Raw genomic sequence first — 17,239 nt, forward strand, 5'->3', positions numbered from 1 at the left:
AGTCTCTAAGAGCAAACCCAGGGCTCTTTCTCTACACAATGGGTCCTGGTCAGGTCCAAAAGCTGTAGCAAAAATGTATATGAGATACAAAATATAGAAAGATTAGGGGCCATTACCCTTCTAGCTCTCCTTCCCTCCCTTCCCCCAGTAGTCAACAAGCAACACAAATGAAAAAAAGTCTTTTTTATAGTATATCCTTTAGAAGCAACAAATTGTAGAACATTGAAACAGTCTGTTCCCCCCACAACCCTCCCCCCACTTAATTCAGTCCTTCAGGTGGGTGTGATAAAGTTCCCAGGATGAGCCCTACTTCACAGCTCCCCTCCTCAATCTCTTCTTAGAATGCCCTGATAAGTACAAGTAAGCCACTTCACTGATTAACAGACCCATTCTGGGATCCCAAGCCCTTCAGTGACCAAGGGCAGTGGAGAAAAGGAGCATGAATCTAGAAGCAGTCCCACAGAACCCCAGGAAATGTAAGCCATTCCAACTGGCCCCCGGGGCGAGAGAAGAGAGGAAGGGAAGAATTTGGGTAATTCCTCTCCCTGGCTGAACTAGGTGTTGGAATGGAGATGAGAGGAGAGGGGCACAGTAAAGCTGAGGAGCAGCCAATGTGTGGGGCAAAATTCCTGGAACTCCATCCAGGGTGCAGGGCATACCCCCAAGGCACTACAGGCTCAGGAACTAGGCCCTGCCCCCCTCAAGGAAGCTTATACTTTATAAGCCTCACACATAGATCCCCCAATCTTTGCCTTTTGCTCCACAGACCCAGCCAGGATAGCCAAATGCCCTGCTCCTTTCTCCAAAGGGCTATCAGAAAGAACCCCTTAGCCGGGTCACAAAACTCTTTCTCCTCTCAACAGCTCCTTCCTCCAAGAGGTCAGCCAGATCTGAGAAGTGGAGGGCAGGGGGGAGGTGGGGTTGGAGGGGAGGGCCGGTTAGGCAAAGCCCTTCCACCCCAACCCTGCTCAATACTCAAGCTCCTCCAGCCCAGTTGCAGGAACTGATGAATAAATAAATAAATAACTTTAGTCTCCCCCTCCCCCCTTTCTGCTGGGGCCACCACAGGACCCATGCCCCCCCTACAGCTGACTCTCCTCTTCCTCCAAGGAGCGGTTCAGTCCTGGGATGAATTTGAGCAGCCGCCGGCGAAAGCTCTGGTACTTAGTTTTGCGCAGCCCAGGTCCACACAGGCCCTGCTCCCGAGCCTCTGTCCACAGCTGGCCCAAGGTGCCACCACCCCCGCCTCCTCCGGGTCCTGGGCACTTGACACTGGCACTTCGACTCAGCAGAGGCCGAGGTGCCGGGGGTGGGGGTGGAGCCTGGGTGTGGGTTGGAGGGCACAGGGCTGGGGGCTCTGCGCCTCCAAAGAAGCACGTGTGGTAGACTGAGTCATCAGAGCCTTCTCTGGGCTGGCCTGAACTGCTTCGGGAGCTGCCTGGGGCGGAGAGCAGTGGTCCAAAGGGCAGGGAGCCCGGGAGGAGGCCTGCCCCGTAGAGGCAGGAGCGGACGGACTCCAGGGTGTCGTAGATACTGGGATCCTTCACCACGATACCTGGGCAGGAGGGGGCAGGGCATGGGAATATAGCAGAGGAAAGTTTGAGGGCTGGGGCCCAGATGGCCCAGATTCCTTGGGGTGGGGGCGTAGGGGAAAGGAAACAGGTGAATGGGACAATCTACTATAGGAAAGGGAACCATTCCTTAAAGGATAGAACTGCTGCCTTCCCTTCTCACCAGAAGAACGAGGAAGACCTGGGTGAAGTTGAGGGCCTGGCATAAATAATTGTTCAAGAACTTGCCCCCCCTCCTCTGAAGGACAGGCAGGACCTGGGTGGAGGGGGTGGGGGCTGGGGTGAGCAACTATTCAGGACTTTACTCACCATGCACTAGTCGCTGCTCTTGAACCATCAGTGATCGATATTCTCCCCACTTCTCATATAAAGTTTGCTGCAAAAGAGGATGCCCCACTCATTAGACTGAGTGGACAGATGTAGAGGGGGGAATGACAGAGGCAATGGAAGCAAGGATTGAAGGGCCAGGAGAAATAGAAGGCACATTGAGTTGCGAAAGGATGAATAGATGCCTCCCTTCAAAAGGGATGGGGCCCAGGGAATCCCAGGTTGAGGAAGCCTGGGCTTCCCAAGGGCTGGAGGAAGCAAGATGCTTCCGTGGACCAAGGTCAGGGTTGTCTGGACCTTTTCTACCTTCAGATACTGCAGCCGGGCCTCCAACTCTGCCTTCCGAATTGAGGTTCCATATACTGTTTCCAGTCTGGGGAAGGGGGTGGGGTGGAGGCAGAAAGGGAGAGGAGAAATGGAAGGATAAATCTTAAGGTCTATGGGCCCAGCAAATTACTAAGAATTGTCTCCTGCTCCAAACCACTAAACCAGAGCTGAGTTGAGCTGACCAGTCTTTCTCCAGGGCCCTACGATCATGGCAGCATTTCCCACCCACCATTACTCCTCACCTCTCCTTATGTCTGGCATTAAGCTCTTCCATATTGCCCCCCAACCTGCCTTTCTACTCTTTTCTTCCCCAGCCCCCAGGCTTCAGTCAAACCCAACTTCCTCACTCCCCTTGGACAGAATACTGTAAGCTTTCTAGTGGGTGTTTGACACCCACAATTTATTCTCCAGCCCCTTGGCCCACATGTTAAACTGCCTACCAGTCCTTCAAAGTCCAAGTGAGATGCAGTCTAATCCTCCCAGACAGAGGCTCTCTCTCCCTCCCAGGCATTCTGTTCTTCCTCTTCTTCCTTTCTGGCACTTTGTCTTTCTAATAGATTCTATATTTTCTTCACTAGCTTTTAGATAGCAGTGCCCTAAGCAGGGGTGCTCAGGGTTTGCCTGGACTTGCCTGAGAACATTGCCAGAGGCTTTGATGATGTCCACGATCTCCCGGTGCCGGATTCCTTCCACATTGAGACCGTTCACGCTGGCAATGGTATCTCCTGTGCAGCACAGATAATAAATAGCTTCAATTTACAAAGTGTCCTACAGTTTACCTATCATGTTTTCCTCATAACCACTCTTTGAGAGAGGCAGAGCAAGAATTATTTACATTCTACACGGGAGAAGTGACTTGTCCAGGACCACACACACACACACAGTTGGGACTTAAACCCAAGTTCTCTGACTGAGCCACACAGATGGGGCTCAGCACGGCTAGGGGACTGGGAGTGTGAAAGGAAACAAAAAAAGGCAGCTAGGTGGCACAGCGGATAAAATGTGGGGTCTGGAGTCAGGAAGACCTAAGGTCAAATGTGGCCTTGGACACTTACTAGCTGTGTGACCCTGGGCAAGTCATTTAACCTTGTTTGCCTCAGTTTCTTCATCTGTAAAATGAGCTGCAGAGGGACATGACTAACCACTCCAGGAGCTTTGCCAATAAAACCCCTAATGGGGTCATGGAAGTGTCGGGACATGACTGAGACAACTGAACAACAACCACCTCTCCCACCCCCAGGATATTTCTTTTCTCTCCTTCTTTAGCCTAGAAGGTTGGGGGGAGATTATTTAAAAGATGCCTGGCTAGTAGCCCAGAGGAAGTTCTCACCTCCACCACCTGTCTGGGGAAGTCAGCTCCCACCCCCACCCCACCCCCAAACTCTCCCACACCAAACACAGCCACCTCCACCTGGCACTGGCTCCAACAGCTGCTGCTTTCTCTCAGCCTTAGGTTCTTTCTCAGCTGCTTCTCCTGTCTCAGGCCTCCCAGCTGAGAGAATAAAGGCCATATGCTGCCTCTGGCCTAGCCCTCCTTCCTGATGGCTGAGCCCTTTCCAACCCTTTCTCCTCTGGGGTTCTGCTGCCCCCATTTTGGTTATCTATGCTCAGCCCACAACTTGTCATGAAACCCATTTCTCAGCAGGGCTGGGGAGGGAGAAATGACTTAAAAAAAGCAGAACTTTAGACTGGGAAGCAAAAGACCTAGGCTTTAAGTCCACAGGAAGGGGAAAAAAAGCATTTACCAAGGTCCTTCTAGGTAATGGACAGCTAGGTGGCCCAGTGGGTAGAGTGCCTGGCCTGAGACAAGGAAGTTCAAATCTGGCCTCAGACACTTACTAGGTGTGAGACACTAGGGAAGTCATTTAACTCTGTTTGCCTCAGTTGCTCATCTGTAAAGTGAGCTTCAGAAGGAAATGGCAAACCACTTCTGTATCTTTGCCAAGAAAACCCCAAGTGGGGTCAGGAAGAGTTGGACTGGACTGAACAACAATAAAGTGTTATGTGCTGGGGATTTCACTAAGCATTTTACAAATATTAGCCCGTTTGATCGTCACAGTAACCCTGTGTAGTTGCTATAGTTGAGCAAACCGAAGCAGACAGAGAATAAATGACTTACCCAGGGTCATACAGCTAGAAGGGTTGAACTCGGATCATTCTTACTCCAGGCCCAGTGCTGTAACCTTTGCTCCACCTCCACCTAAGCAACCTCATTGACTAGGCTAGGTAGGACCTTGGAGATCAGATCACAAGTCCAATCGTCTTCACTTCCTAGCTTCACTTCCACTAATTCATGGCATGACCTAGGCAGCCCTCTTGAATGGCTTACTTTTCAAAATGAAGATGCATTATCCTGTCCACTTCATATCAGGTAAGAAATAAATTTGCTAGTGCATGACACATAGTAGGGGCCTAATAAATGCTTGCTGACTGAAATAGAACCATAAGATCTGAAATGCAAAGATCATTAGTCTGGATTCCTCTTTTTACATTTTCATTGAGAAAACTGAGGTCTGGAGTGATTTGCCTAAGGTCACACAGGTAAAAAGGAGATAATGTGTGAGAAAGCGTCTTGAAGAAAATCAGTGCCTTCCTCCTTTCATTTATGGAAGTGTTCCATATGAGGTCAGACATAGTAGATGTGTAGATTGGCTCTGCCAATTAAAAAATGACTACAAGGCAGGCCTTGCTTAGTAGAGGATGAGTATGTTTGCAAATGAATGTGATGTAAAATCCAAAGGCACCAATAAAACTTGAAGACAGAGACTTTTATCTTTCTTCTTTCTATCTCCATTGTTGAATACAGGATAAATGTTTATTAATACATTTCATGCAGCAGAAGTGTTGGAGAGGGTGTGTCAGGGAAAGACAGGCCTTCCTAAAGAAAGGGCTGGCTGACATTCCAACCCCAAAAGTAAGGAGATAGGAAAGGCACCTTGGCTCAGCCTATCCCAGTTAGCAAATAGGATTCACCCTTATTGCCCAACACACCCTATTTTTCAGCATCTCATGGGAAAAGAATAGAGCCATGTCCCTGCCCTGCCCATCTCCCTGGGGTATTCCCTTCCCTGCTTCGAAGTCCAGTATTGAGTCCTCACCTGGGGTGAGTCCTGCCAACTGGGCTGGGCTGGCTTCATGAACTCGGCACACAAAGGTCACCATCTCCACTTTCTGCTTCTCTCGATGGTGAAGGCCATAAGTCTGAAATAGCCCAATCAAATCCTTAACTCCAGGATGCCAGCATGAGCACTGTAACCCAGGCCTCACCTTCCCTCACTTCAAAGAGCCCAACTCAGTCCTCCAGCCCCACTCCCATCCAATACCATTTTCTTTCCCAACCTGGATTTCAAAGCCAAAGGTTTCATTTTCTTCCTTCTCCAATGTGAGCACTTTCCTGCAGGAGACAACAGCATTAGGCTGTAACACTGGAAACAGGCTATTGTGGTGGTGGGAGGGAGGGTGGGGAGCTTTAGACACTGTCCCTGGGGCTCCCACCTATTTTATCAGTGGTCCCAAAAACAAGAGTTCAACTTTGAGCTCCCTGGAGTATCTGCTCCACAGCTTTGGCCCCTAATCAGGCTTGTTTGGAGACCACAGCCCAATTCCCAGCCTGCCCTGCCCAGCTGTGGTTGGGCCTTCCCACTGTGCAAGTAGGAGGGGGTTGGGGGGGAAGTGTGCCAGATGTGACAGGCTGGGAGGAGAACAGCCTCCGCCAGCCCCTTCCCGGACAGTGGGGGAGCTGAATGGCTGGACACAATGGTTTGGAGCTGATCCAGACCCACCAGTTTCCTTTGCGCACGCACACACACACACACACCCCCACTCCACCCCCTTTCTTCCTTCTCTTTTACCCCTCCCACAGAAGAACTAAAGCTGCCTTGGTGACCCCTCCAAGTTCTAAGTTATGTAAAAACCCTCGTAGCAGATGAGACATCTTAGCTCCAATGAGAGTACACCCCCCAGGTTGTTACATTTACTCCCCCGTTGCCCCCCAATCCCCAGAGGCTCTTTCTTGCCCACCTCCGAGGGTAAAGGCAGGGGAAACCAGAGAGCAACGCTCATCTGTCCTTTGGTCTGTGGAATCTTTTTCTGAGGTTAGGAAAAGACCACAGCCTGAAGCACCAGAGATCAGTAGTGTGTTCTGAATAGCCTGGCATCATTTCCTGTTTTACATACATCAACTAACTGGATTTTCATATCACTCCTATGAAGTAGGTAGCCAACAGTAACCTTTCAGAAACTTAGTTTCTTCATATGTAAAATAGGGTTAAGCGACTTGCCCAAGGTCACAGCCCATAAAAGTGGCAGAACTAGGGCCTCCCCAGGCGAATGTTCTAGGATTTTATGCTGAACTGGCTCTGGAAAGATCATCTAGGGTGGGTGGATGGCAGGCAGTCAGAGCTGTTTTCATTCTCTGCCCCCACTCCCAGAGCTCTGCAGGCAACCCCTTCTCCCTCTTTCCCAGCTTCTCCACCTCCCATTCCAGCCCCCAAAGTTGCCAAAGGGATGTGGCAGTAAGTGCTGGGGGGGAGGAGAAAAGGGTGTTTTGTAGAACACCCAATGACTCAAACCTTCCCACTCCCTTCTTCTCTGCCACCCCCTTCACTCAGCCCACTCTTCCACCTGGCCCACTCCTCCCTGAATGGGGAGAAGTGGGCCAGGAGACTGGGAAAGGGGAGGCCAGCTCACCGTTGCTGCTCCGGACTCTGGTTGAGATTTTTCCATCGGAAACCTGAGCCCTAAGGAAGAGAGAGAGAGAGAGAGAGAGAGAGAGGGGGGGGGGGGGAGAGAGAGAGAGAGAGAGAGAGAGAGAGAGAGAGAGAGAGAGAGAGATCAGTAGGGAGGGGAGAGGGTTAGGCAAGATCTGACTTCGCCTGCACAGGTGCCAACAGGGTACATGGTGAGAACCCTGGCCTCAGAGCAGGACACTGTAGTTCAGGACCCTGATCCTGGCATCCACCCTCTCTACTTCAGATGGGGTTAGGGGAAAGAGACATGAATCCAGGGCTGAAGAATGGAGAAAGTAAAGGCCAAAATCAGACCATGAGCCAAACCTCCTGCCATGCTCTTTATTCTCAGGTCACCTTTCACCAAGTGTTCACCAAGCTCCCAGTCAGCAAGTATTTCTGGAGTGACTATGACCAACAGTTGTCTCAGGGCATGTGTAGAGGGACAGAGGGATGCCTCTGACCCTCTGGGTTCCCAGTTGCCCAAACCACCAGCCAGCTACCCTAATGAAGGCCAAAGGGCCTGTCATTATTTCAAAGAGGCCACTGTATCACAGGGGAAACTCTGGCTGAGGGGAGCAATCATAGGATTTAGAGCTAGAAGGGGCCTTAAAGTTGTTCTAGTGCAACCCACTTGTTTTAATATCAGAGATAATGTATCAGAGATATTAAGGGTACACAAGGGTATTGCCAAGGGTACACAACTACTAAGTAGCACCGCTGGGGTTGAAACTTAAGTCCTCTGACTCCAAAGTGGGGGAATAGTGAAAGGGAGCATTTCTCAGATGAGGCAGAGAAAGAAGCAGGATTCTGACCCAAGGGCCAAGGGTCATCCATCCTACAATGCAATCTTAACTAGAACCCAAGCTTTCCACCTTCCTAGTGGGGGCAAGCTGCCTTTGACCATGTTAACTACTCTCCCACCTGACTCATTCAAGTCGGAGACCTTCGGCCACATTGAGGAGAACTGGTATTGACGATTCCCAGGGACCCTAGGGCCCTCCAGAGGTGCTCCAGCAGCCCTCTGAAAATCCAGCTCTGAAGACCTGGTTGCATCCTGACCATTCACTCAACTATGGCCAACTCAGCCCGACCCTCTCCAAAATAGTTGTGTTTGTTTGGAGGTGGAATTTCAAGTCTACTTATTGGAGTTGGGACTGGCAAACAACATGCCCACCCTCATCCTAGCTCTAAAATGCCTCCCAACAGATTAGTGCCCCCACTCAACTATTCCTCCCCTTACCACATCTGTTCCAAACTACAGAACACCTCCCTCTCCTAGCTCTCCCTCACCCCTCCTGTTGCCCCTAAGGGGTGACCCCTCCCTGTATTTCACTGAAATGTCCCGGAAAGAAGCAGCCCAGGGCAGGGGTCCTTCTTAATTCGATGTGGGGGTGGCAGAGAGAGCCCTCTTTGTTTCCCAATCTGATTTTCATAAAATGCAAATTCTTAACATGTAACAAGCCATTCATTGTGGGGAGTGGGGGAGAGGGGGCGGTGCAGGTGGGGGTGGGGCTCGGGGCACCCGTGGCGGGGAGGAAAGAAGACAAGGTTTGCGTTGTGAATGCCCCCGGCCCCCCAGTCCAGATCTAAGGCCTCCACCTTGTTAACCTGAACTGTGCACTCGTTGAAGAGCTTTCTATCGTTCCCTCCTCTCTTTCTCTGGGTCTTACAGTTGGCTCAGCCTTAGAGTTTCTGAGGACTGGAGGTGGGGCCCGGGTGAAGGAGGGCGTGGTTCGCATCCTTCCTGCCCCAAAGACGCCCCCCCCCCACCCTTCCCGGCGGCTCTGGAGAAGAGACTAGGGGCCACTGTTGGGGACTCAGTGGCTCCGGATCTCCACCCCACACCACCCCCACCCCGGGTCAGCAGGCCAGGACATCCAGCTCCGGAGCCGGATACCCCTTCTCCAATCCCTTTCTCTACTGTCAAGACCATAGGTTTTCTGTAACACAGAGCCCTTGGGTACGCGAAAGGGCAATCTCCAATACTCCCTGCCTCCCGTCCACATCCAAAACAGACTCCGCAGCCTCCTTCGGGACCCCTCTTCCCCATCTCGGCCTTTAGAGAGGTGTCCCTCCCAGGTTTTCTGGGACGCCAAGGACTTCCTTCCCCCCACGCCACACTAAGCCCTGAAGGAACCCAGCCCAAGAATCCAGAGAGGGCCCCCGAGGAAACAGCACCAAGCTCTCTAAGCCAATAGTCTCCTATGGGGTCAGGGTGTTAAAGAGTTCGGAGTGGGGAAGAGGAGGGCAGTGAGAGAAAGTAGAGTCCCCAATGGGGATGGGGGGGGAGGGAACGTAGAATCTCGAGTGGGGATGGGAGGCGGGAAGGGAAAGAAGAGTCTTGAGTAGGGAGGGAGGGAGGGAAAGGGTCTAGAGCAGGGAAGGTTGGGGAGGGGGAAGAGAAGAGTCCCAAGCAGGGAAGGTGGGGGCAAGAGGAAGAAGAGTCCCAAAAAGAGAAGGGATGGGGCGGGGTGGAGGAAAGAGTTCTGAGTAGGGAAGGTAAAGGGTGGGGGGGCGGGGCGGGGATCGATAGAAGACATCGAGGGAAAGGAGAAGGGAGGGAGAAGGAGGTGAGGGGGTGCAGAGTTCCCAGGGGGGAGGAGGAGTGGGGAGGTCCCAGACCGTACAGACACTTAGAATGTGCGGGCGAGACGGATGGGAGGCGAGGGGGGAACAGAGGAGGTGTGGGGGAGAAAGCCAGATGGAGAGAGGAGGAGGAGCAGCAGCAGCAGCAGCAGCAAAGCAGGGCTCTGGGCGGGGGGAGGGAGGAGGAGCGCGAGGACCAGGGGGCCCCCGGCGCGAGCTGCCGGTCGAGCCCACCTTGCGGCGGGGCAGGGTTCCCCCGGACACCGCCAGCGCGCGGTACAGCTCAGCCGGGTGGTAGTCCTCGAGCGCGGCGTACAGCTCCTCCCCTGCGGAGGCGGCCGGGGCTGGAGCCGGGGCTGGAGCCGGGGCCGGGGCCGCCCCCTGATCCGGGGCAGCGGCTGCAGGGTCTGGCACAGCAGCTGCCTCCTCCTTCTGCTGCAGCTTCCTAAGGTGGCGGAGGGTCATGGCTGTGGCCGAGATCCGGGATCTCCAGGGCCCGCGGCCGATCCTCCAGGAGGCGCCGCTTCACAGTCCGCTCGAGGTTCGGCCGCTTCTCCTCTGGGTTGAGAGGGGGCCTGGACTCCTCAGTGGGCTCTCTTTATAAGCCCCTCGAGTCGACTAGGGGGCGGAGCTTGGCCGATCCGGGGCCCCGCCCCCAGAGCCGGAGGCTCCACCTCGCTCCTTTCCTACTACGAGGGAAGCCCCTCCCACCACATCGCAAGGCCACGCCCCCTGAGCTAAGCCCCGCCCACCCGTGGAGAAAGTGGGTATCCAGTCCTCCCCGGCAAAACCTTTCCATCCTTCTGAGAACAGGGAAGGCAGAAAAGGGGGCTCTTGGGAGGAGGCTGAGGTCTCTATGAAGAAGTATGAAATCGTGGGGTATCTCTGGGAAGAAATTTGAGGGATGGGGGGGAGGAGAAACTCCCTGGAGAGGGCTGTGGAAAGCTAGAAAGGGGATGGCTGGTGTGTGAGGGGTGCTTCTTGGGAAGTCGCCGTGTCTGCTTGGTTTGGGGAGGGTCCAAGATGAAAGTGGTGGAGGGAGAAGCTGAGTTGGGGGTGGGATGGAAACAAGGAGAGTCAGACAGAGGGTGGAAACAGAAAGTCCACCGAAACCAGGCCAACCCCCCTGGATCAGAATTGGAAGCTGAAGATGGGAAGAAAGCAGAGGGCTAACTGGTGCCAAAGTCTTGTTTGGGGGTGGGTGGGTGGGAGGATAGGCTAGAAGGAATTCTTTACCCCTGGGAAGAGAGGCTAGAGAAGAGGAGAGAAAAGAGCCAGGGGGTAGGAAGGAATAAACATTTATTAAGCACCTAATATGTGCCAGGTTACGTGTGCTAAGCACTTTACAAATATTATCTCATTTTATCTCAACAACCCTGAGAGGTAGGTGCTATTTTTATCTTCATTTTACAGTTGAAGAAACTGAGGCAGGAAAAGGTTAAGTAACTTGTCCAGCGTCACTCAGCTGGCAAGTGTCTCAGCCTGGATTTAACCTTAGGTCTTCCTGGCTCTAAACCCAGCATTCTATTCATTGTGCCACTAGATGTTACCAATTAGGTAGTAACCCAAGGTCCAGAAAGGGGAGTTTACCGATCCAAAGGCAGCCCAGTCCCTACATGTGTCAGGTTGACCTGACTCCACCTGGAAAAACTCCTGGTTCCTTGGAAATGTCAGATCTGTACCTCCAGGGTGTCTACCTTTGAAAGGGCTGATGAATAAATAAACAGGTTTTTAAATAAACTGAGTTTCCTGCACAGAACTACTTGGAGCTCCCACAGGTTGGATGCATAGAGCTTGAAACCCTTTGACTAAGTTCTTGGGGAAGCAGCTGACAGGGAAGAGTAGGGCAAGGGACCCTAGGGCTGGGGAAGGAGTTCTGATCTGGCTCTGACCTTGTTCTAGACTCAGTTCTTGAACGATGCCATGATGTTCTGGATAGAGTAGGATGGCCCAGTAGCCTCTAACATTATGTGGACCCTAAGTAAGAAGTTAAAAGGGCAAGTTGGGGGGTAGTGTTGAAGAGGTGACTGTTATGGCCAGTGGCTACAGGAGAGAATAGAAACTCATTCCCACCCAACCTCTGCCAGAATAGGGTCTGAGCCAGAAAGCAGGGAAGTGCTTGGGGTAGATGAACTACTTGTCCCTTTTTCTCTCCCCAGTCAGTCTCAAAGCACCTGGAACTGGGAAAGAAAGCCTTTCCTTTCTTTTTAGGTGTGTGTACAGGGGAGCAGAGGATATTCCTTCTATCCTTGTGAAGCTGTAGGTGCTAATGGCTGGAGCCCAGACACAGGGTAGAGTGTATGAGGTTTTGTTCAATACTTCTCTCCTGTCCCTCTTCCTCTCCAAAGGTGCTACTAAGTGGCCATCAGGCTGAGGGCTGGTGGGAGCAATGTTAAGGTTTGTTGTGGAGCAGCAATTCTTGGTACCGAGAGCAGTCCTCACAGACGTCTGCTGCCACTTCCAGATTGTGTTAGGGGGGTGTGTGGTGGGGAGGAGGAAGGAAGAAACGCAGGAGAGGAAGAAGTTGGTTTCTATTCCAGTTTTCCCACTGTTCTAGTGGACTCTGAGGCCTGAACTCATATTCCAAATTTACTAAAAGGAAACTTCAAGAGGTGATTTTTACCCACCCTCTTGGTATGAAAGCAGGCTGGGGGGAGTGAAGCGGGCAATGGACTTGGTATCAGAAGACAGGTGTTTTAAGTCCAGGTTTTCCTCTTATTCACATTCTAATTCCCAGATGTGTCAAATGATGTAAAAATTTTATAATTTTACTTTGAAATAAAAATTTTCACCTATCTCTATTGTCTTTGCCTTCCGGATTAAAAAGATGCTCCATGTCAACAAAGGCAGCTTAGTCCTTTGAAGTATTCTTAAATTCTGGTTCTCTATGAGGCCTTGAACAAGTTCTATCCTCTCTCTGGGACTCAGTTTCTTCATTTGTAAAGGAGGAGGGTCTGGACTAACTGATGGCTAAGGTTTCTTCTAGCTCTAAGTGTACGATCCCACGAAATGAAAGAACACTTGCCTCAAAATTAGCCTCTTGTCCACAGAAGGACCTTTTGGAAAGCCTGGGTGGGTGGAGGCAGGGCAGAGAGACTCCATTTTGTTTGGCCCACCGCCTGGTTTCTTTTAGGTTCCCAAGTTACGTTGATGATCGTGGGCTACTTTCAGGTCACAAAGCATTGCAATCCCTATACTAGAAGCCAGAAGAACTGTTATGTCTCCCTCTCCCTTTTCCCTCCCGCCATCTTCACGACTTCTCCTTTCCTTTCCTATGGCAAACAAAGCTCCCTAGCCCCTGAGACAGACCATAGCCACCAAGGATAGGGCTGGTATAGAGTAGTGGTTCCCTCTGCAGGCCACAGGCTTCCTCTGCAGGAAACACTAAACCCCTAGCTGGGAGAGGATTTTCTCATCCATCTATCTCTCTGCTTCCAGCCAGGCCAGACAGCTGTGAATGTTTGTCGTCTTTAAAGATATGCCACAGCCTCATACTTCTTTCTACCCTGACCCCAGGGCTTTACGTTCTGACATCTAAATTGGTCTTTAAGCTTCTCTCAGTCACCTAGTTCTGGAGACAGTTGTAGAACTAGAGATGTAGAACTTTAGCTGGAAGGTATCTCAGAGATCATCTCAGAGGTCATTTTCTTCAGTCCCCTCATTTTATAGAGATCCAGAGTAGACAAGTGACCAAGGTCATTCAGCTGTCCCATAAGGTCACATAAGTGGCACAACTGTGTAAAATCTGGATCTCTTGAAGCATCTGGGTGGTCTTTCCACTATCAGCCTCTAATCAACTGTGTGACTTTGGGCAAATCACTTCCCCACTGTGGGATTCAAGTTTCATCTATAAAATATTAGACTTGTACTATGCTAATCTCTAAATTTCCACCTCTGACATTCTGTGATTCTATGAGAGAGACCTTTGGAGAGTTCTACTTTCAGTCTAACCTCATTGTACCCTGCAGTGGCTCAAATTAATTTCTCTTAGTGTGTTCAAAGGCAAAGGGAGAAGTAGTCCATCCTTCTTAAGATAATGCCTTCTATCCTGAGCAGTTCTTGGGGTTTGTCATTCAGCTGTCATAGCTTTCTCTTCCCCAGGCTGACCAGTGTCTTATTCCCCTTTCTCCTTTGGTTGGAGTCTCTTGCCCACCTCTGACTTCTCATCCCTTTTCATGCCCTCTAAATATCACTGAAGCTGGGGAGCCCAGCATACTCCCGATGTTCACTCTCTCTCTCTTCTTTTGGCCTAGCCTCTAAACATTGTATGGTTGAAAAGAATGATGGTCTTGGAGGCGGGAGATCATATTCAGGTCCATATTCAGGCTCTGCCACTTAAGCTGTAAGATCTTTAGGTAGTTAACTGCTGTGCACCTCAGTTTTCTCATCTGTAGAATGGAAATAATACTTATACTGGAGTCTACCTCTGATTCCTGGTGTGGAGGTGAAAGAGATCTTGGGTTTTATAAGGCTTCCTCAGTGAAGTACAAGTTCTAGAAGGTCTTAGCAATCTGGAAAGCCTTTAAGTATGAGCCCAGTGAAGGATTATGGGTTTGTCCTACCAGAACTTTTTTGTTGTGTTTAGTTGTTTTTCAGTTGTGTCCAACTCTTTGTGACTCCATCTGGGGTTTTCTTGGCAAAGATACTGGAATGGTTTGCCATTTCTTTCTCCAGTTTATTTTGAAGATGGGGAGACTGAAGCAAACAAGGTTAAGTGACTTGCTCAGGGTCACACAGCTAGAATCTGAGGCTGGATTTGAACTCAGGAAAAGGAGTCTTCCAGACTCTAGGCCTGGCATTCTATCCACTGCACTACCCAATGGCCCCCTCCCACCCCCCCACTCCCATGAGGCCTAGCCCAGTTAAATTTGGAGAGGCTTAACTAGAACCCATAGGGCAAATTGCAATCTGCTTCTGTGGAGGGAAGACCCATACAATACAACCACGGATCTTTGAATTATTAAAATAGAATACCTGCACCACCTACCTAGGGTTCAGGCCCCAGGATCTACTTGGGTAGGCCAGAAGAGAAACCAATAACAGTATCTCACTTTGTATCTTCCTGCCAGAATTTTCTTCCTTGTTTTCTCTCTTCCAATCTCCCCTGAGACAGGGAGCCCAAGTAATGCCGTCACTCCCATTTAACTTCCTCCTTTTGTGAGAACTGAGTAAATATAATGTATATATTAAGTGCTTAGTAAACATCGAGAGGCCATGGAAGGCAACCTATTGTTTCTCTATAGCTCTTCCTTTTTCAGGAAGACTTCCATGATGTACTTCAATATAAACATGGCATGGTGAAATAACTGGAAAGTTTCTAGCAACCAGCATAGGGCCTTGAAAACATGAAATAAGAACAGTTGAAGGAACTGGGCATTTTTAATCTAAGAGAAAGCAAGGCTTTTTTGGGCGGGGGGGCAGGGGGAGTCTAGCATGATGGCGATCTTCAAGTATTTGAAGGGTTGTCATTTAGAACAGGGGTCTGACTTGCTCTCCTTGGTCCCAGAGGACAGAATTAGAATCAGGGGATGGAAACTGCAGAGGCTGCTTTAGACATTTCTAAGTTAGGAAAGAGTAGAATGTGCTGTCTAGAGAAGTGGATTTTTCCTTCAGATTTATTCTTTTATAAATCACCCAGTCATGCATCTGTGCACAATTGGATAGATTCCTCTGTGTTGTCTCTCCCATCAAACTGGGAATTCTCAAAGGAAGGGACATGTCTTCTCTTCCCAATGAGCCCTCTTCAGTATAACAGAAGCATCAGGAGAGAGGGCTGGGATTGGGAGGGAGGGGAAAAGACAAGGTTGGAAAATACTCAGAATTCGTTGTGTCACCCAAAATGGGCTAGTCATGAACCCTAGAGAATGGGAATAGGCCAGGAGTAGGGTTAGGTGTTGGAAACTCCCTCCTGCTACTTTGGATTAGGGATGCTACTGTCATGGAGTCAGTAAATTCCGGTCCCAGGCCTCTTTTCCTTGGCTCCTTAAGGAACCTAAAAAACTTTTTTGTTGTCATTTTCCCACTACTTAAATCCTAACTCTAAGTCAAATGAGAGAGGAATTTGGTCTTCCCAGGACTCTGAATGGGTAATCAGAGGGCTCCAATGCTGGATTCCAGATTGCATTGGCCCCTGGCTGCTTCTACTTGTTAGGAGGTTGGCAGAGGAAGGCCTTAGAAAACAGCTGGGTTGTCAGTTCCACCAAGAATGAGGGGCTGGGTCCTGAATTGCATGGCATTTTTCTATGGCATCCAATCCAGGGAAGAAGCGACAGCTGGCAGGCAGCTGGGTGGGTTGGGAGCTGTTTTTTCTCAATGACTTCCTAAGGCCAAAGACTTCCATGGGAGAGAGCGTGTGTGTGGTAGTCTCTGAAAGCGGAGACATTATAAATTTTGCCCAACCTACAGGGACCTAAGAACCCTGGCACTTAATTTCCTTTTCCTTCCCTCCACGAAGGGCATAGTGGAAGATGTTAAGGCCGCTTAGTAATTGCCAGTAAGGGTCTCTTCTGGCATTCCTCAGGGCACTGTCTTCCAGAATGCCCAATCCTTACTTACATCTCTCCTCCCCCATTTTGGGCATGAATATCAGGGTGAGATTTCAGAGGCCACTTAAAGATGGCAGCTTCTGGAAGTCAGGATAGTAGAAACACAATGACCATTTTAATCATGTTCTCCTTACAGTGGTTCTCCCTTCTCCCAAACATCTAAGGACAGCCCTGTCCCAAAACTCAGGCACTCAGGTCATTCCTTCAGCTGCTTCTCACTCTTTTTAGACCCACCTGTTCATGTCACTACCTAACTTGTTCCTTTTCGCTCTTCAAGCTATCTGCCTGAAATGTCCTTAGCCCATCATCTAGTCATTACAATTGTTCCTGAAAAGTTTAGATCACATGGAGCTGGAAGAGACCCCAGAGATCATCCAGTCTAACTTCATTTTGCAGATGAGAAAATTGAAACCCAGGGAGGGGAAGGAGCTTGCCAAGTCCACACAGGTAGTGACAGATGTGAAATTCGAACTCAGGTCCTCCACCTCCAGAGCCAGAGTACTATATTGTCCCACCCCTCCATAGGGAGCTATATGATTGATACAAGGTGAATCTTTCAACTTTGCCCAGCTCCGCCATCTGGCCACAGAACACTCCAGGCCATTTGGCCTCACCATGGTAAACATCAGAGGTCCCTGATGATGAATATCTTACTGCTTATTCCTGGATTAATTCAAGGTGTCTTGTACTTTAACAGTCTGGAAGGATTTTGTCCCCTCTGAATATCAAACTGTGAACTCCTCCCCCCACCCCGTAGGGCAGAGTCATATCTTTCTGAACTATATTGTGCTCAAATAGGGGTTAATTTTAGATGATTATGATCTAAGACAATTTCAAAAGACTCATGATGGAAAATGCTATCCACATCCAGAGAAAGAACTATGGATATGGATGCAAACTGAAGCATACTATTTTCTCTCTCTTTTTTACTTTCTCATGGTTTTCCCCTTTTGTTCTGACTCTTCTTTCACAACATGACTAATGTGGAAATGTATATTGATATCAGAATGCATACCATCTTGGGGAGGGGGAAGGAAAAACTGGGACTCAAATCTTCTAAAAGTGAATGTTGAAATCTAAAAACAAATAAACATTTTTGATGATTAATTCTGGCCTTCTCCTTCACCCCCCATCACCTATATTGCTTGGCCTT

General features: G+C 50.0%; 1 protein-coding gene across 1 annotated transcript; it reads right to left on the reverse strand.

Moving 5' to 3' along the window:
* Positions 1–1,082: 1,082 nt before the first annotated feature.
* TAMALIN (trafficking regulator and scaffold protein tamalin) lies at positions 1,083–10,095 on the reverse strand. Its single transcript, XM_036761404.1, has 8 exons — positions 9,776–10,095; positions 6,915–6,964; positions 5,565–5,619; positions 5,324–5,426; positions 2,857–2,950; positions 2,205–2,271; positions 1,881–1,947; positions 1,083–1,555 (listed from the first exon to the last, which is right to left on the reverse strand). Exons 1-8 carry the CDS (start codon positions 10,004–10,006, stop codon positions 1,083–1,085), a joined length of 1,140 nt encoding a protein of 379 aa, XP_036617299.1. The 5' UTR covers positions 10,007–10,095.
* Positions 10,096–17,239: the final 7,144 nt, after the last annotated feature.

This window comes from Trichosurus vulpecula, chromosome 5 (genome assembly GCF_011100635.1).
Source record: "Trichosurus vulpecula isolate mTriVul1 chromosome 5, mTriVul1.pri, whole genome shotgun sequence".
Taxonomy (NCBI): Eukaryota; Metazoa; Chordata; class Mammalia; order Diprotodontia; family Phalangeridae; genus Trichosurus; species Trichosurus vulpecula.